The 20148-nt window shown below is 53.3% G+C and overlaps 1 protein-coding gene across 12 annotated transcripts in view; it reads right to left on the bottom strand.

Moving 5' to 3' along the window:
- Nucleotides 1-7331: 7331 nt before the first annotated feature.
- ERG (ETS transcription factor ERG) overlaps nt 7332-20148 on the bottom strand; it is a 273981-nt gene continuing 261164 nt past the window's right edge. For 8 of the 12 annotated variants that reach the window (XM_051833641.3, XM_017350791.4, XM_089330552.1 and 5 more), the window contains 4 exons: nt 19385-19453; nt 18012-18068; nt 17384-17431; nt 7332-9227 (listed from right to left, as the gene is read on the bottom strand). In XM_051833641.3, the coding sequence (XP_051689601.1) occupies nt 8707-9227; nt 17384-17431; nt 18012-18068; nt 19385-19453 (695 nt within the window). In that variant the 3' untranslated portion in view covers nt 7332-8706. The remainder of the gene's footprint in view (nt 9228-17383; nt 17432-18011; nt 18069-19384; nt 19454-20148) is intronic. The other 4 variants (XM_089330556.1, XM_070071815.2, XM_070071817.2 and 1 more) reach the window with 1 other exon arrangement.

Here is a 20148-nt window from a genome sequence, read left to right as displayed (position 1 = left end):
AACCCCACTCCCACCAGCCCCTTGGGGTTTCGCCTCTCCTGGAGCCCCCTCCACGTTTCTCTGGCTGGAGCTCTCTGACTCTAATAAACCTTGCTTTTAAATCTCAAAAAAACGGGCCAGCGCCGCGGCTCACTAGGCTAATCCTCCGCCTTGTGGTTCTAGTCCCGGTCGGGGCGCCAGATTCTGTCCCGGTTGCCCCTCTTCCAGGCCAGCTCTCTGCTGTGGCCCGGGAAGGCAGTGGAGGATGGCCCAAGTGCTTGGGCCCTGCACCCGCATGGGAGACCAGGAGAAGCACCTGGCAGCCATTGGAGGGTGAACCAACGGCAAAGGAAGACCTTTCTCTCTGTCTCTCTCTCTCTCACTGTCCACTCTGCCTGTCAAAAAATAAAATAAATCTCAAAAAAAACACAAGTGTTTCCTTGAGAGCAGCCTTTGTGGAGAACAGTGTGGACATTTCTCAAAGCCAGAAATAATCCTCCTTGGGATCCAGCTATCCCACTTCTGGGTGTAGACCCGGAAGAACTGGTATCCACATTATCCTGCTCTGCCACATTCACCGCGACACCACTCACAGCAGCCGAGACGAGAGGTCAGCCTGGTGTCCAGCATGGACCGGTGGATAGGAGGAGAGAGCGCATATACGCAACGCCAGGTTGCAGCCACCTGGGAATGAACTCCTGATACCTGCAGCAAAGTGGGTGGAGCTGGGCATCATTACGTTACAAATACCGCATATTCTCGTGTTCACACTAATGGCTGAGACGCAGGTTAGGACACCTGTGTCGCCTGTCAGATCCTGTACCTGGCTCTGCTCCTGACTCCAGCTTCCTGCTAACAAACACCTGGGAGGAGGCGGGGACAGTTCAAGTAATCAGGTCCCTGCCACCTGCCACCTGCTACTTGCCACCTGCATGGGAGACCTGGATGGGGCTCCAGGCTCCAGCCCTGGCCATCGTGGCCATTTGGGGAGTGAACCAGCAGATAGAAGAAATCTCTCCAGCTCTTCTTCTCTCCATGTAACCCTGCCTTTAAAATAAATGAATACAGTTTTCAAAGAAAACGCTCTTGTAAAATGTGTATTATGAAAATGAACAATACGTGGGTTAAAAAACTTGGGGGCCGGCACTGTGGCATAGCAGGTAAGGCCACATGACTTTTTGAACCACCTTGTAGAGATTCGGGACTCAGAACGGGATCAAGCATTAGTTCCACCTCTTACCTCGGGTGAGCTGGGGAACTGTGGAATCAGTTTAAGATTTTTAGATTTCTTTTTCAAAAGACACAGTGACAGAGAGAGACAGAGATGGGGTGGGGAGAGAGAAAGAGAAAGAGAGATGGATCTTCCATCTTTGGTTCTCTCCTCAGATGGCTGCAATGGCCCCGCCTGGGCCAGACCAAAGCCAAGATCCAGGAGTTTCTTTTAAGTCTCCCACATGGGTGCAGGAGCCCAAGCACTCGGGCCATCCCCTGCTGCTTTTCCAGGCCATTGGCAGGGAGCTGGGTCGGAAGTGGAGCAGCTGGGACTGGAACCAGCGCCCATATGGGAAGCCAGTGCTGCAGGCAGTGGCTTATTCTGCTGCCCCCCCCAACCCAGTTTTTGGAATGAATATATTTTTGGAGAAAGTTAAGAAGCAGAATGAGATGTGCAGGGTGTGACCCAGGCATAGCTCACTCCTTGCAGCCCAACCCCTACATCACCGCTCTCATCTCTAAAACCCAGGAGTGTCTTTCACATGTGCCGCTGCTTGGCCCACACCACAGGTGTTTGGGAAGTGGATGGAGGTCTTTTTTTAAAAAAATATTTATTTTATTTATTTTAAAGGTAGAGTCACCCAGAGAGCGAGCTGAAGAAACCGAAAGAGAGGTCTTTCATCCGCTGGTTCACTCCCCACATGGTCACAATGACCAGGGCTTGGCCAGGCCAAAGCCAGGAGCCAAGAGCTTCATCCAGGTCTCCCACATGGGTGCAGGAGCCCAAGCACTCGGGCCATCCTCTGCTGCTTTTCCCAGGCACTTTAGCAGGGAGCTGGATTGGAAGTGGAGCGGCCGAGATTTGAACCGACGCCTATACGGGATGCTGGCGTCACCAGCGGTTTTCCCGACTACACCACAGCACCAGCCCCTTGGATGGTGGTCTTGTTATCTTTACCTTTCTGATCTAGGCCTTCGCGAACCTGTTCTTCAGGCTCCTGAATTTGTCACAGAACTTGCTGTCAGTCCCCTCAAACTCATAGTATGTGTGGTTGTCCTCAGGGTGGCTTCCGTACCCTGCGACCAGTCCAGTGTGAAAGCAAAGTCAAGGGGAGGGGCCTGACCTTGACACTTCCTTACAGGTGGGCACTGATTTTTTTAAGTTAGTACTCCTTAGCCACGGCCATGCAGCCATTCTTCCTTTCTTCTTTTTTTAAAGATTTATTTATTTATATGAAAGGCAGAGGTACAGAGCTGCAGAGGCAGAGAGAGAGAGAGGTCTTCCATCCACTGGTTCACTCCCCAAATGGCTGCAATGGCTGGAGCTGGGTCCATCAGAAGCCAGGAGCCAGGAGATTCCTCCAGGTCTCCCACACAGGTGCAGGGGCCCAAGGATCTGGGCCATCTTCTACTGCTTTCTCAGGTCATAGCAGAGAGCTGAGTCGGAAGTGGAGCAGCTGGGACTTGACCTGGTGCCCATACGGGATGCCGGCACTGCAGCCGGCTTTACCCGCTGCACCACAGTACTGGCCCCATGCAGCCATTCTTGACCTTGTAAAAATCTCTGACCTGTTTAGCAAAGCCATGTCAGCAAGAAATCCTGGCTTCCGCGTTCAGTGTTGCTTCTCCTTGGGAGTGAGCCGCACGGCTCTGCACCATGGAATGTCCGTAGCTTTCTTTCCTAGAGTTCCTACCTAGGTCACACTTCCTGCCCAAGGGTACAAGTCACACGGCCCAGCACAAATCACAACGGAAGACTGCGGGCTACGGCTCGCTTCAAGAGAATAATAGCTTGTAAAAGGTTTCCAAGAAAATGAAGACATTTTATAGCCCAACGAGTTTAAAATTGCAGGCATGAGTTGGAAAAGTTTGCCAAGTTGTGTCTGTTCACTGAGCTGCTTTGTTTTCACTAAGAATCATGAAGCAGAGTAAATAAACATCGGATTCACCATTGCTGACGTAAGCAACTTCAGGTCCCTCGAGCGAATGCCAGCAGGTTTGCCCCAAGGCGCCCTGCTGCCCCCTGGGAGAGAGCAAAGAGGCAGGTTCTGGTGACTGGAGGGTCCAAACACCACGGCCCCGGTATCCCGGGGAACACGGTCAGCAGGAGGGGAGAAAGGGAGCCGGCGCGTGCACGTGGGCCAGGCACCTGCTCTCTCCATAGCTCGCTCTGCAAGCCCAGCATCAAGTCCTTTCCAAGGGCAGAGACCCCTTGGACTAGACACCACCCACCAAGCCCCGCCTCTTAAAGGCCCCACCACCTCCTATCACTGCCGCCAGCACAGGAATCTACGTTGGGGACACACTCAAATCACAGCCCACGGCATGGCGGGCCGGATTTGGAGATGGTCCCCGACGCCCCCGCCCTGGGGGTGTGCAGGTCATCTGTCCCCTGCTCTAGTTATAGTCCATGGCAACAGGAAATCTGCAGAGGGGGCTGGTGCTGTGGCGTAGTGGGCCAAGCCTCTGCCTGTGGCGCCTGCATCCCGTATGGGCGCTGGTTCGTGTCCCGGCTGCTCCACTTCTGATCCAGCTCTCTGCTGTGGCCTGAGAAAGCAGTGGAAGATGCCCAAGTTCTTCAGCCCCTGCACCAGCAGTGGAGACCTGGAGGAACCTCCTGGCTCCTGGTTCTTGTCGGCTCAGCTCTGGCCATTGTGGTCATTTGGGGAATGAACCAGAGGTTGGAGGACCTCTCTCTCTCTCTCTCTCTCTCTCTCTCTCTCTCTCTTCCTCTCTGTCATCAACTATACCTCTCAAATAAATAAATCTTTTTTTAAAATATTTTTTATTTATTTATTTGACAGGTAGAGTTACAGAGAGTGAGAGAGAGTTCTTCCTTCTGTTGGTTCACCCCCAAATGACCGCTACAGCTGGCGCCGTGCCGATCCAAAGCCAGGAGTCAGGTGCCTCTTCCTGGTCTCCCATGCGGGTACAGGGCCCAAGCACCTGGGCCATCCTCCACTGCCTTCCCCGGCCACAGCAGAGAGCTGGAGTGGAAGAGAAGCAACCGGGACGAGAACCCAGTGCCCATATGGGATGCCAGCGCCGCAGGTGGAGGATTAGCCAAGTGAGCATGGCACCGGCCCCTCAAATAAATAGATCTTTAAAAAAACAACAACAACAAAACAGCCGGCGCCGCGGCTCACTAGGCTAATCCTCCGCCTAGCGGCGCCGGCACACCAGGTTCTAGTCCCGGTTGGGGCGCCGGATTCTGTCCCGGTTGCCCCTCTTCCAGGCCAGCTCTCTGCTGTGGCCAGGGAGTGCAGTGGAGGATGGCCCAAGTGCTTGGGCCCTGCACCCCATGGGAGACCAGGAAAAGCACCTGGCTCCTGGCTCCTGCCATCGGATCAGCGCGGTGCGCCGGCTGCAGCGGCGGCCATTGGAGGGTGAACCAACGGCAAAAGGAAGACCTTTCTCTCTGTCTCTCTCTCACTGTCCACTCTGCCTGTCAAAAAAAAAAAAAAAAAGGCAAACATTCTGGGTGAGCCTGGCCTAATCAGGCGATCCATTAAAAGCGGTCATAGAGACTGAATGGGAGAGGTTTCCCGTCTGGCTTGAAGGCATTAACCACCTTGCTGTGGAAGGGCGGGACCCTGGGTCTCCCACAACCAGTAGTGAAGCAGGGCCTCAGTCTACAATCGCAAAGAACTCAGCTCTAGAGACAACCCAGGGCAAGAGCCCCCCGGGACACCTCGGAGGGCCGGCCAGTGCCTGTGCGGGAGCGGCGGGACGGTGCGCGCCCCTTTAGGCTGCTCAGTGTGGTGTAATCGGGTGCACAGCCTAGACAGCCGGATTCACTCGGGGAGCCGTTGCCGGTGGGAGGAGCTTCCGAAAGGGTGCACCGGCTAGGGCGACTCTCTAGGGGGCGAAACGCTTTCCCTGACGTCCGCAGGATAAACGCTGAGTTGTGCTGCACCACGCATGCGTGGCCACAGGTCTTCCTGTCTTCCGTGGCAGTGGAGCTCAGACGTCAGGGGCAGGACCCCCTGGAAGGATTGAGAGTGATGTCTGGGGGCTGGCGCTGTGGCATAAAAGGCAAATCTGCCACCTGCTACACCGTTATCCCAAATGGGTGCTGGTTCGAATCCCGGCTGCTCCACTTCCGGTCCTGCTCCCTGCTAATGTCCTGGGGAAGCAGTGGAAGATGGTTCAAGTCCTTGGGTCCCTGCCACCCATGTCGGAGACCCAGAAGAAGCTCCTGGCTTCGGCCTGGCTTAGCTCCAGTCATATGGAGAGTGAACCAACATGTTTTTTTAATGGCTAAAGTTTGGGCTGCAACCCGGGACTTCTGATTCTGTGGGCTGGGGCGCCGTCTGATAACACGAAGAGAAGACAGAGCTGGAGGTGCCAGGTCACCCAGGGTGCTTCTGGTGATTGATCACTCACCTCCTTTTAGGCATAGTAAGGAGAAACTAATTAAACCAGGTTTCAAATTCCACTGTCTCTTTCCACAGGTGAAGGGTCACTTTGGAGGGACTGAATGGCCCCCCGTTTCCATTTGCTGCCCGCGTCACAGCTGGCCAGCACCAGCGTTCCATGCTATACCTGCCACTTAAGGGCAACTCCTCAGTGGGGGAGGGGCTGCTCCCCCGGTGACAGGTGCTACACCTGCATCGAGCAGAGGGCCAGGGCCAGCCCGCCGTGTCAGCCGGACACATCACGTCCTCGTGACAACCTCAGAGTTCTAACAGGGGCATCGACTGGAACACAAATGAAGCCTGAGATTTGGGGATTTCACCAACTACAAAGCCCAAAGCCCCAAAGACCAAGGCAAGAGGGGAAGACAAATCTCTCGCCCGCAGAGCGAGATCCTGTGGCGATGGTGAGCACACACCAGGACGAGGCCAGGAGCTGGGTGAGGCAGCGAGGGGGCGGCAACCATGTGCCTGACCTGGGCGGGGCTTCAGAGCGACATTCCCGTGGGAGCAGACCAGCGTGTAAGGAATGACTCCTTTGGAGAACTTGGGATTATGCCATCACGCTGGCCACGAGACCTGCGGACACCCTGCCTGGGCTGGGGGTGGGGCTGAGGAAGCCAGCTGGAAACACCTGCTCACCTAAACATGACCGTTGCAATTCCCTTCTTTATTATGCTTTCGCTTGTGATCCAACCTGGAAGACAGAGCCGGCTCCCTGAGTGCATCTGCACCATTTACATGGAGACGGCAGGCGTGCCCGGCCTTTGCATCCCCAGAGAAAAACGACCCAGCCTTCCCAGGAGACAACTTGGGCTCAACCGGCGGCCAGCTTTGGGGATTCTATGGATTGTTTCTGAGGAGCTGGCCTTTCCCAGGCTGCGGAAGGATGATGGACGGTTGGGGCTCCTTTTAATGCAAGCAGCAACAGGCCCCTGAAGCTATGGAAATTGTATCCCATGGACCCTAAAGGTCATTGCCGACACAGCCACAGCACAGAGGCTTGGCAACGCCATTTAATCAAGTGAAAGGATGACAAAGCGCAAAACGAAGCCGCCAAGCGGAGACAAAAGGGGCCGGATCAGAAAGGGATTCAGGCTAGGACATGGCTCAGGCTCGCTCGTTACACCCCGCACACCACCTTCACCTTGGCTGAGGTGGGCAGCATTCATGAGACAAAGGACAGGGAAGTCCAGGGGGACCGACTTTCCACCATAGTGAGTGGGCGCGAGGGAGAAGCGGGAACGCAAGGCTCGGGGCTGGAGGATTCCCACCCTCAGGGATCAGATTATTCTGCCGGGGAAGATGGGGGCCACAGTCTCGCTGGGGAGGTGCCCTGGCAGAGACACCAGGTGAGAAATGCAGAAGCTGCCCCTGGCTTCTTTAGAGGGAAAAGCGCAGCTGTCCTGAGGCTTAAGAGCAACACCTGCTGGGCGGTGCTGGCAGGGTGACTGGTGAGTGCCGGAATTTCTCGGCTATGCTGGGCGTGAACAAGGAGGCCCCCACACGAAACCTTAGGTCCTTCTGTCCCACAAGGGTCTAGGGTCAGAGTGGGTGAGAAGGGCTGCAGAGGCCGGACCTGTTTGGATGTCCAGCACCTAAGTGTTTGGCTGTCACTCAGACAAGTTCCCAAAGCGAGATTAGAACCCAACCCCCACCACACTCAACCCAGGTTTCTACTGCGCAATCTGAGCCGCCAGACAGGTGCAAATGCAGACTCCAGTGTCAATCTGATGTGCCGTGCTAGGCCAAGCTTATTTTATTACATACATTCTGCATCCTAAGAACGAATAACTTCATATTGTAAACACTAAGCAATACAGAGTTAAAATTCAAGGCCACGTTATATCATTGATTGTCTCTTTTGTCCTGTGTCTTTGGTTGGCCGAGATCAACTCGTAGTGTATAAATGCATAAGTTATATAATTATTATATAAAAAGGAAAAAAACATTGACTTGTATACTTCATTCTGACAAACGCACAGCGTTCGTGACTCGGAAGGGAACCCTGGGGCCCGACTGCCCAGTGTGCCCACAGGGGTTCTGACTGTGGTAGTTGCCAGGTCATCTCCTGCCTGGCCCGTGGAAGGCAAAGCCCTCACGTCATGATGAGGTCCTGAATGTTTGTGTGTTTTTTTTTTTTAAATATCAGACAATTCCAGTTAAAATTTTTCTTTTGACAAAGAAAAGAGATGCATGGTTTGGGTTCTGAACTCTCCTACCCCTCAGCCTCCATCACACCGTGGCTTTTTGCACTAACACTGGGTTTGGTACAACACTGACCACTGGAAACCGCAGGGCTCCCCCCCACCAATCCTCCACAGTCCCACGTGTCCTCAGCCCAGCCCCCATGCGGGAGGAATGTCTTCCCCAGCCCCTGCCTCCTCCTCCGCTGCCTTCTCCTCTCTCCACCCCCAACCCTCTGTCTACAGCCCACACGCCCTCTCTGAACACATCCCTAGTCCCACCTCTTCGCCCGTGGTTCCTGTATTACTATAAAGAAGCTGGAAGCTTCAGATCATCTTCACAGTTTGAGAGAGCCGAGAACTCTCCATCCAATGGGATGAATCTAGTTTCAACCCAAAGAGCAAACACCAATGGGTTCCAACGGGTCTACGGATGGACCGCAGTGTCTGTCTGTCTGTCTCTCTTTTGTGTTTTGTTTATGATATGTTTCTAGTTTTAAATACAGGTAGTTTCCCTTAAAATGGCATTATAAATGGTGTGTTAGGTCAAAACTGTGTTATGTCTATTGCTTGAGTTCAATCCCAGTTTGCATTAGTAGGATCCCAAATTCCACCCCAGAGCGTGCACGCGTCCCGAGAACCCCCTCCTTTGGCACTTTGCACGCTTCCACCTACAACGGCTTCCACAAGCTGTTTCACAGATTATAGTGTCCACGTCCACGGCATTTTAGCATCCTCTTCACTTCGGAATGCACTCCCACTAAGAGTCCTTACACCTCTCCCCCGGCTTCCTCCCCTGGTCCCAGCCAAACTTCCTCATTGTTCTCCAGGCACTTCTGTTCTGCATTCTCCAATAGAGTCTGTGGCAATGGATTGGGGACTGTACGTTGTCGGGAAAGGCCTCGGTCAGGTCTCTAGTAGTAGGTGCCCAGGTGAGAAGGCATGTGGCCGGCCGGAAGCCTAGTGTTAGGGTATATCCCCCCAGTGGGTGAATTCCAGTATGGGTTTGGGGCGGCAAAAAAACTGGATGACGTCACAGGGAGGGTGGGAGGGTGGGGAGCCACAAAGTTCATCTTCTGGGGGTGGGCGTGGTAGGAGCCCATGTACGGGAGGTCCGACGGGTACTTGTACAGAGACGACTCCGGGGGGTGGGGCTGCAGGGCCTGGGCGATGCCGTGGAAGTCAAACTTGTAGGCATAGCGCTTCCCGTGCACCTTGGTCATGATGTTCTTGTCGTAGTAGTAACGGAGGGCTCGGCTGAGCTTGTCATAGTTCATGTTGGGTTTGCTCTTCCGCTCGCCCCAGCGCCGCGCCACCTCGTCGGGATCCGTCATCTTGAACTCCCCGTTGGTGCCTTCCCAGGTGATGCAGTTGGAGTTGGAGCTGTCGGACAGGAGCTCCAGGAGGAACTGCCAGAGCTGGATCTGCCCGCTCCCTGGGGAGGAGAGAGAGGACGCCGGTGAGAGCAGGGTCTGCAGCCAAGCCAGCCTCGCCCAGGAGAAAGGCAAGGGCTCCCGGGACGTGGCCTGGCTTCCCTTCACCCAGCCCGCCTGCCTGGCCCTCAGCTGCTACTCACGGTCCAAGGCCTCTCTCTGCTCCAGAGAGCTGTCCCTAGCTGGACAGGGGCTGCCTCACCCGAGTATCCCATGGTCAGCGAGACTGGTGCAGGAAACCATGGGCTGACACTGTGTATACCCCCACGGCAGGCTGGAGCAGCCACCCAGCATCATGTAGACCTCATGGGAGCCAGTACTGTGGCACATCAGGTAACACTGCAGCCTGTGTCACCCACATCCCATATCAGAGCCCAGCTTTGAATCCTGGCTGCTCCACTTCGCACCCAACTCCCCGCTAGTGCACCTGGGAAGGTAGCAGACGGTGACCCACGTGCCTGAGTTCCTGCCACCTCCATGGGAGACCCGGATAGAGTTCCAGACTCTTGGCTTTGGTCCAATCCAGCCCTTGGGCATGAACCAGCAGATGGTTCTCTGCCTCTCCCTCTCTCTATCACTCTACCTTGCAAATAAGTAATTTTTTTTCTCTAAGTACAACCTCATGGCGGTGTCCCTTGCCCTATCCTGCCTCCTGGCCTCCTTTTGCCCGAGTGAGTCAGCTGCGCAGGTGTCTGAGCCCCAGCTCTGCCTCTAGGAAATGTGATATAAGACAATGGTCTGTCCCTGGGGACCCAGACACAACTCCCAGCTCCACGTTCTCCCTGGAACGCAGAGAATGCACTTGGACAAAGCACATTTGGCTCAGTTCCATCCTTTGCTGACTTCCCAGGTCAACCCAGTGTTCTGGGGATGGAAGAGCTACTTTTTCCTATTTTGCAAAGCAGAAAAATGCCATTATGTGGATGGCAATAATGACTTAATCCCATTTACATTGGCAAGGTCAAGAAAAATAATAGAAGTGAGGCTAGGAAATGAACTTCTAAATGTTTATGGAAAAAAAGCAGAGGATGGAAGCACACACCGGGATTCCGACCATAACACTGTGCTGGTGTCAGGATGCTATGCCGCGAAAACGTTTCCTAACACAGCATCAACGCCCTCCAAGTGGGGAAGCAGAGAGGAGAAAGCTGGCTCTGTCTCAAACCAGGGCTACCAATGGCAGCACCCGGGCAAATGAAGCCCCATGGAAAGCACGCGTGTCCCACAGGGCCAATCCTGCAGAGCTGACTTCCCCAAAGGAAAGCTAGAAGGGGCGTGGCTCAGGGAGCCGAGGCCGGCTGGGACTGGGGCAGGGAGGATGTCTCCGGGGGGTGTGCATGGAGTGTTCTGGATCCCACTCAGAGCACACGGACAGGGCTTGGAGGGCTCATTGCATTCACAGAAAATTCCAGGCCCGTCACTCTGGCCACCCCGTTTCAGTACCTGCAGATGATGTATGGCTCCCTGAAGGAGAGAAATGTAGGCAAGGAGCCCTCAGGAAGTTCACGGAACATGAGAGGAAAAGATGAGTTTATTCTGCTGGGAAAAGATTCTGGAATTCATGCATAGGAGAGGGTCTGCGAAAAGTTCATGAAAGACGCATACCATGAATAAATATCGCTGGTCGAAGGCCGGCGCCGCGGCTCACTAGGCTAATCCTCCGCCTTGCGGCGCCGGCACACCGGGTTCTAGTCCCAGTCGGGGCGCTGGATTCTGTCCCGGTTGCCCCTCTTCCAGGCCAGCTCTCTGCTGTGGCCCGGGAGTGCAGTGGAGGATGGCCCAAGTGCTTGGGCCCTGCACCCCATGGGAGACCAGGAGAAGCACCTGGCTCCTGCCATCGGATCAGCGCGCCAGCCGCGGCGGCCATTGGAGATTGAACCAACGGCACAGGAAGACCTTTCTCTCTCTCTCTCTCTCACTATCCACTCTGCCTGTCAAAAAAAAAAAAAAAAATCGCTGGTCGATACTGGGTGCCAGGGAAGCTGAGCTGTGCTGAGCGTATTCTAGAAGCTTTGAAAACGGATGGGAGGCAAGTCTTCCCTTCCAAACTTCAGTTCTAACACTGCCTTGGACTAATCACCCCAAAATTTACCTTGTGTTATGTTATAAGCAATCTCAACAGATGAGTAAAATAACTTTAGCCGGCCGTTGTTCACGGAAACAAAGAAATGTAAAAAAAATCAAGCATAAAATCTTCTGTGACCCCCTTCCCGCCAGCTCCCTAGATCAACTGTCCCTCTCATCAATCTTTGTTTCCACTTTGGCTGCATGGAATACACGTAGAGGAGCTCATCCATGCGAGCCTTGTGAGCAGGGTCAGCCTTCTTCCAGTGCCTTCTGCAAAGCCCGGTTTGGGGTTCAGCGACACATTTGTAACGTATTAGCAGCTTGTCCCCCAACGCCGCTGGGGCCAGGACCACATACATAAACTGTTCTCAACCCGCCTGTGTGACCCTCCGCACTTCATTAATATGCATTCAGAAATACAAAGGACGGTATGAGGGGACCATATGGTTTTAGTATATATATTGTAACCAAAGGATTAAAACATGAAAAAAAAATTCCATCGCCGACCAGGGAATAGGCAGAAGCACTGGGTTTCGATGTAACAGTGTAACATATGCTTCTCCACAAACACATGCAGTTGTTTGAAAATAAATATTCAGTGTCAACTTCCTCCCAGAGACAGGGCGCGCCACAGAATTTGCATAAGCACACAGAGCTGCCAAAAACACCTGGCACCCATCCAAACGCCGCCACGGCCTCGTGGGAATCCAGCCCTCGCCCACCTCCTGTACAGTCGGGTGTGGGGGCAGCAGCAGAGCAGAAGGGCAGCCCGTTGGCCTTGGGGACATGAACTTGTGGCTGGAAATGCAAAGCCAAGCAATGGACGAGCTGAGTTCACTATGAGACCCAGAGCTCAAGGCTCATCAGGCCCCTGAGTGCCTCGGGGTCTAGGAGAATAAGACATCTTGAAGCAAAAGTCATCAGTTTCCAAATCTGAGAGTAAGACTAAATGTCAAAAATCAATGAGGGGCCGGCACTGTGGTGTAGCTGGTAAAGCTGCCACCTGCAGTGCTGGCATCCCATATGGGCACTGGTTCGACACCTGGCTGCTCCACTTCCGATCCAGCTATCTGCTATGGCCTGGGAAAGCAGTGGAGGATAGCCCAAATTCTTGGGCCCCTGCATCCATGTGGGAGACCCAGAAGAAGCTCCTGGCTCCTGGCTTCAGATCAGCACAGCTCTGGCCATTGTGGCCACTTGGGGAGTGAACAAGCAGATGGAAGACCTCTCTATCTTTCTGCCTCTCCTTCTTCCTCTATGTAACTCTGACTTTCAATTAAATAAATAAATCTTTAAAAAAAATTACTGAGCATTTAAGAAGTCAATGTGGTAGACTGTAATGCTATGTCTAAGTCAAATCCATGAAGGGCTACACTGCATATGCACCCAGGGCTGGACGTTCAGTACATCAGGTAAGCTGCTCTCGGGACGCAGGCATCCGTATAACAGTGTGTGGGTGCAGGTCTCGACTCTGCCCCACTCCGGCTTCTGCCAGTGCACAGTCTGGGAGTCACCAAGCAATGACTCACATAGTCGCTCCCCACCACCCATAGGGGAGACAAGACCTGCGTTGAGTTCCAGGTTCCTCCTGGGTTCAGTCTGGCTCAGCCCTGACTGTGACAGGCATCTGGGAAGTGAACCAGCAGATGGGAGATCTCTCTCTCTCTCTCACTTTCTGCCTTTCCAAATAAATAAAAGAAGTTTTGAAAAATTAATCATTTGCAGTGTGGAGAGCAGATTTCCCCACGGTGCTGGGCTGCACCAGGAGGTACACAAGCAGCCAAGAAATCACCAACGTCAGGGCACACGACCGCCCTCGGCCACAGGATTTCAGAAGCAATGTATTAACTACGCGTCTTCTTAGGACAGTGACACCTGAGGCGCACGTTAGGATCTGGAAGCAGGCTTCTCAAACAAGAATGCCCAGGTACACAGAGGAGCTCTTCAAAGCCAAGCCGGTTCATCCAATCAGCGCTCCTACCTGCAGCGCACCTCAGGAATGGCCCTCTGGGGAATTAACAAAAAATACCAGAAGTGGGGTTAAAAAGAAAAGTGTGGCACGCATGGGCCACCTGCAGGAGCGCCTGATGGGTGTGGCTTTTAAGGGGACAGGGGCAAGCCTTCGACTTGGAGGAGACGTCATCTCTGGGTGCAGTCAGGAGAGAGAGAGAGAGAGAAGGAGAGAGAGAGAGACCTGGTAGCCAAGAGTACAGATGGAGCTGCGAAGCGCAAGCCGCAAAATGGTTTACAAAGCAGAGAGGACAGCGGAGTCGCGAGTGAGGCGGCAGCTGTGGGCACCGCGGATTCAGGGTCCCGGGGCAGGGCCCAGAGAACACCCAGGAGGCAGCTCTTTGGGGCCACTCGGACGCACAGCCTGGGCCCCTTGCATGGCAGCAGAGGGCGTCTCTGGCCTGAAGCTTGGTGAGGCTCAGCCGCTGCACATCACGGGGCAGGGAGCGTGGTAGAAAGGGCTCCGGCTTTGCAGCTGACGCTGGCTTGACTAACCTGTCCACACGCTTGGCTACTTAGGGCACCAGGGTAAGTGCCTCAGTGTTCCCATCTGTAAGATGGGGCTGATGACAACAGTGCCATCTCACGTGAACACTCTGGCCATGATTTCTTTGAGCAGAAAACCAAAGTTGAAGGGACCAGTGTTGTGGCGCAGCAGGTAAAGCCACTGCCTGCAGTGCCGGCATCCCATATGGGCACCGGTTTGTGTTCTGGCCGCTGCACTTTTAATCCAGCTCCCTGCTGGATCCCTGGTGGGATGGGGGCGTTCTCAGGGCTGGCTGATATCCTTGGAAACGTATGGCAGGTGCCTTTCTCAACACTTTCCGTGTGTTGGTTTCCCACGGTAGTCATGTGATGGGCACGCTGCAGAGGAGGGAACTGGAGCTCCAAGAGGCATACTGACTTCTCCCACCCACGGGCAGCCAAGGGAGCGCAGTCCCAGCCAGGTCACCGAGCTCAGTCACTGCCCAGCCCATTGCCTTAACCCTGGCTCCCACTCCCTCTCTGTAGCCTGCTTGGATCCTTCCCAGGGGCTGCAGCGAGGTGGGCTCCCACTGTTAAACTGCCTGCTCCCACCTTCTAACCAAAATCGCTCTGTAGCTTAGCATGAAGCAGGATGCATTTTCATGCTCACTACGGATGAGCATCCAGTTAAAGTCAAGGGCACTTTGACCAAAACCCAAGAAAACACTTTCATAGGAAGGCACTTTACATTCAGAGGAGCCGTGTTGCCTTCTCAGCCTTGGGGCTGGCGCTGTGGTGTAGCGGGGTAAGCCAGTGCCTGTGATGCCGGCATCTCATATGGGCACAGGGTCCAGTCCTGGCTGTTCCACTTCCCATCCAGCACCCTGCTAACGCCCCTGGGAAAACAGGGGAAGATGACCAAGTGCTTGGGCCTCTGTACCCACGTGGGAGACTCGGAGGAAGCTCCTGGCTCCTGGCTTTGGCCTGGCCCAGCCCTGGACATTGTGGCTATTTGGGGAGTGAGGAGCAGATGGCGCTCTCTCTCTCTCTGCCTCTCTGTAACTCGTTCAAATAAATAAATAAATCTTTTAAAAAAATTCTCAGCCTTTCTGGAGGGACACAGAGGAGCTGTCGGGCTTCTGTGTGACCCGGGACAGGACACACGAGACACGCTTTCCCCAGCCGGAGCAGCCCATCGAGGGTGCACATCAAGTGAGCATGTGGGACGGGGTTGCTGGAATGCTGGTATCGCCAGGCCCACTCTTAGGCCGGACACACTCCTCCCACTGCAAGGACGACAGCGCGTTTGCAGCAAAGAAGAGCAAAGGCAGCGATGTCTAAATGGCGCGGTGTTTATTTATCAGAAAATGAAAAACAGAATCAGACAGGAAGACCCATGCCCATTAATAGAAAGATAAAAGATATTCCGGTTGCAGGGGCAAATGCCACGCCAATGCACCTGCACGAAAGCCTGAGGAGGGGGTGGCGGAAAAGTCTAATTCACTGTGAACCAAATAAAGTGAGTCCTATCTCCAAGTCGGCTCACTGGGAATCGAAGGCCAGATGCTGTCGTCTTGCCCAGGCCCATAGAGAGCAGTCCTGGTGGGAGGAAGCTCAGGACGCTGCTGACCCACCATGCCCAGGTGTGAGCCCAGGCACCCCTCCTCCCAGGGAGCACCCCCAGGCTGCTGGGCACGGGGAGAAGCAGTGTGTGCCCAGGACAGCTGGTGCTTTGCTCAGGACTAGTGAGTCTCCAAACAAGTCCAGCAGCACCTGGGAGCTGCGACATCGTGGACACGGACACGTGCTTCATTTAGCCCCACTGTGGGGAGTGTTGGGGGCGGGGAGATGACCAGGTCCGTCTTGTCTGGGGCAGTTTGAGTCTGCCTTCCTGACCTCCAACTCATCCGCTGCACCTGATCAGCCGTCCAGCGGCACAGAAAACTTCCCTTTCCAGGCTCGCACAGTCCCCCTTGCCCGAGACCTCTCTCTTCCCTCAGCGTTGCGCTGGGGACTGTGTAGGACTGGAAAACAGGAACAGACAAGGGAGACGGAATCAGGGTTCCAAGGGAGATGGAATCAGGGTTCCAATGCAGCCTCCCTTCTGATTGGCTGCTGGACTCCTCGGGCGCTCTCTCTTCCATAGGACGGCACAGAAGAAGCACATCCGATGGGGGCAGGGCGGCCATATGGGCAGGGAGCTGTGCGACTCTGATTTCACACTGCTGTGTCAGTGTTCCCAGGGAGCCACATCTTCCATTCTCCCCTCTGTCCGTCCCAAACAGATCCATCTTCCAGGACGAGTGATAACAATCATCTCAAAACACAGTCATTAGTTTTACGCAAGTGACTACAGGTTCTTGCCAAAGGAATACTGAGTGAGGGTTAGAGGAGGGACCACAGATGTGCAAGCCCTGGCCACCAGCTGGATGCTTTCCCCTGGGGAAAAGAGCCTGCAGCCACACAGACCACGTGGACCACGCTGTGTCCGCCTCTCCACCACCTGGGACTTCCCCAAGGGTCAAGGACGGGATCTCATTCTTCTTGCCGTTCACATATATCACAGAGAGTTGTTCTCTGTTATTTATGTTGAGCGCCCAGCCTGGGCTCTGAGCTACAGCTATTAGAAATAATCCCTTCTAGCTGTGCAGGTAATTACAAAGCATCTTTGAGTTACTTAGCATGAACCAAGATTCAGCATCAAAGATGCAGATGCTTAGTAATGATGGGATTCCATATTTCCAAAGCGTGGGGTGGGTGGGGCAGGTATGCATGCTGAGCGACTCTGAACTCTTCCCTTTCCAAGTCTACTCTGGCCTCGCGTTTAGGAAATGCACATTCCAGTGGATCCTCGCAATGTGTCGATGACAGCTTGGCATCTGAGAGTGTGGCTGGGAAGATGAGCATACGCTATGAATTTCTGAAGCTGTCAGTCAGCACAGCTGGTTCTGATCTGAGCACAAACAAAACAATCGGGTCTGGCACTGAAACGTGAGGACAGGTGACGGTCCTTGGCTAGGTGCTGCTTACAAATGGGCCAATTAAGAATTCACACTTTCTTCCAGCTTCCACGTCCAGAAAGAGACTGTTCAAGATGATCCGAAGCCTGATATTGTGCGGCTGTCACTAAGCTTCTCTTTTAAAAAATATTAGGTATTTGATCTGCTTTCATGGTGGGTTGGATGATTGAATTACACCCTCCTGCCCCCTGTGCCTGAGCCAGGGCCCTTGCAGTGGTCATGAGTTTAGAACGAGTTCAGTAGAGGGTGCCTTATACCATAAGGCTTGGTCCTTGTGGGGTGCCCTACTGCTGCCAACTTGTCGCCTGCCCTAGCATTGTGAGACCACAAATGTTAGCTGCTTAAGCCTGCAACATATGGGCCCTTGTTCAGGAGCCCCAGAAACCCAGAACAACTCACATAAGGTTCTGATGCTCTTTGCTGAAGCTAAAAAAAATCTCGATTTATACCCTGACTCATTTTCCTCCGCTTTGGCAAATCACCCAGTGAGACCTAAAATGACAATTTGCTCAGTAGAAGGCTTTTCTTACACACATGGGTTTTCCTTTCAGAATAATGATCACTTTGCAGGAATAAAAGCACGAGTGGGCTCTCACCTGGATTAGCAAGGCGGCTACTCGTGGGTCCCAGAATCTGGTAAGGATCTGCAACACAAAGAAAAGCAGTCAAATCCCCAAGGTTTGGCCTGACGTGGCCACAATTCCCACTCCACTGCTGTTTCCAGCTGTCAAGGCTGAAGATGCACCTGCCCCCAGATCACCTGCCTCCAGCTCCCGGAGGAGACAGATGACACATAGGCCCTCAGACACCTTTCTTGCTTGAGGCCTGCTAGTTGGTGGCAGAGCTTGGATCCATCCCCGAGATTCCAAGACCTAAGCCAGAGCCCACTCCAACCCAGGATTCCAGAAGAGCGCGTGTGTGCTGGGTCCCCGCCTCTCCCTGCACTTCCACGTGGAACCGGATGCAGCTTCTGATATTGGAGCACAAGGCTGGGAGGTGCAGTATAAAGAATCCACAGACCACGACATGGCAGCCTGTGTGCAGGCAGAATGCTTTTCCCATATCAACGGCACAGGTGTCGCAGTGGTCTTAGCCAATCTCAAGTCGTGCCCATCGAGTAGACTGGCTCCCACTTAAGGATGGCACAGGCATGACGAAGCAAAAGGAAACATCAATTTCACTTCAAAAGCAGAGGAGTTTGTATCTTCTCGACAGAGGACCCACCTAGCTGAGGACGCTGGTCTTCCGTTTTGGGCACTGCGGAAGGAGACGGCTGAGCAGCTGCAAACCCAGAAATAAAAATGACAGTCAGCAGTGACTTGGTCTGTGATGTTACCGGATCATCAATTATTTTAATTATTCACAGCATCGTTTTGCTCCCAGGACATTATCTTACGGGAAGGAAAATTTTTCCTTTTTAATGAACCAAATGTAAACATTGTAACTTAAAAAAAGGAGCACATTTTCAATTATAAAAAAAAAGTATGGATATTCCCACTTTTTCCCAAAAGCTTAAAAAAAAGAAATTGAGATGGCTTACAAAATGGGTTAAATTAAACAGACAAAGGGGACGCACTGGGAAGAGAAAACGCAGCCAGGAACACTGCTAAGCATGGCCAAGCTTAAGGAAAGGACCACTGATCATCTGCCCTCCAACTTCCCATGGCCATGCACGTGTCCATGCTGACATGCACTACGTCAGGTGTATGCGTAGTGGAGGCACAGGGCTAAGCCACCTCCTGTGAACCTGGCACCGCATATGGACGCCAGTTCGAGTCCATGCTGCTCTGCTTCTGATCCAGCTCCCTACTAATGCAACTGGGAAAGCAGTGGAAGATGGCCCAAGCATTTGGGCCCCTGCAGCCATGTAGGAGACCTGGTTAGAGTTCCAGGCTCCTGGCTTTGGCCTGGGCCAGCCCTGGCTGCTATGGCCATTTGAGAAGTGAACTAGCAGATAGAAGGTCGATCTCTGTCTCTCTCTCCTCCCTCTCTCTGGAACTCTGCTTTTCAAATAAATAATAAATGTTCAAAAATATACTACATCATTGGTTCCATCCTGTTATGAAAGGAGGTATTATCCAAATAGTCAAGAATTGCTGCATTTAAAGATCTTTTGTGTGGGGCAGGCACTATGGCATAACAGGTAAAGCCACTGCCTGCAGTGCCGGCATCCCATCTGGATGCCGGTTCAAGATCCGCCTGCTCCACTTCCGATCCAGCTCTCTGCTGTGGCCTGGGAAAGCAGTGGAAGATGGCCCAAGTCCTTGGGCCTCTGTGCCCACGTGGGAGACCCAGAGGAAGCTCCTGGCTCCTGGCTTCAGATTGGCCTTCTGGGGAGTGAACCAGCAGTTGAAAAATATCTCTCTCTCTCTCTCTCTCTCTGCCTCTCTGTAACTTTTCCTTCAAATTAAGTAATTAATTAAAAAAAGATCCACTGTGCTGTGTTGCCAATGAAACAAACCCAGTGCATCTTGGAAAGTCATAGATTAACTGCAGCAAAGACTGCTGACTCGGCCAACTGTCGCCCGCCCCTTGTGGGTAGTGGGCGTCAGCTCCGCCAACAGCTGCCCATCCCCTCGTGGGTACCAGCTCTGTACCTTTTGTCTGGGGGGTGGGGTGGCCATGGCCGGTCCAGGCTGATCTCCTGGGGGGCTCATAGGGTAAATCTGTAAAGACAAATTGAGTCAGTGTTATAGTTTCTGTAACCAATGTTTGGGGTTTTTTTTTGAAATCTTATTTTGTGTTTATTATAATAAATATTGTACATGAAAATCTCCTAATCTGAAGAGACAGTCAACCTGGATTCCATCATGTTTGGGCTCTATTTACAAATTCTAAGTGTTTGATTGATCTGAAACTCCCAGGGCTTGCTGACGCTTGTAACTCTGAAGCAGGTGATGGGCCAAGTGGCTAAAGAGAGGCACGGGGATGCCGCTCGCAGCCATAGCGCAGCCCCTCCGTTTCCAGCTCACTCCCACTTCCAGCTTCCCGCCAACGCACACCCTGGGAGGCCGCAGGGAGGCCACAGGGGACACCTCTGGCACTTCAGTTCCTGCCACGCTCACTGGAGACTTGGACAGAATTTCTGGCTCCTGGGGTTGGCCTGGCCCAGCCTGGACTGTTGTGGGCATTTGGGGAGTTGAGCCAGCTGTCTCACTCTATCATCTCCATCTCTTTCTCTCTCTTTCTCCCTTTCAAATACATAAAATAACTTACAAAGTTTTAAAAAGTAATGTCCTACAACCAAGGACCAAGACCATATTAAAAGTTTCTTGACACTGAATCTGTCCTGCTTCTGAGACTGATCGAAATCTGTCCCTTTATTATCTTCATGACCAAAGCAGAGACGCAGTGGGGGAGA

This window comes from Oryctolagus cuniculus, chromosome 4 (genome assembly GCF_051225735.1).
Source record: "Oryctolagus cuniculus isolate XC-2025 breed Fujian yellow rabbit chromosome 4, ASM5122573v1, whole genome shotgun sequence".
In the NCBI taxonomy this organism is placed as follows: Eukaryota; Metazoa; Chordata; class Mammalia; order Lagomorpha; family Leporidae; genus Oryctolagus; species Oryctolagus cuniculus.
Note: the sequence above shows the minus strand (reverse complement) of the source record. Positions and strands in the feature narration are given on the sequence as shown.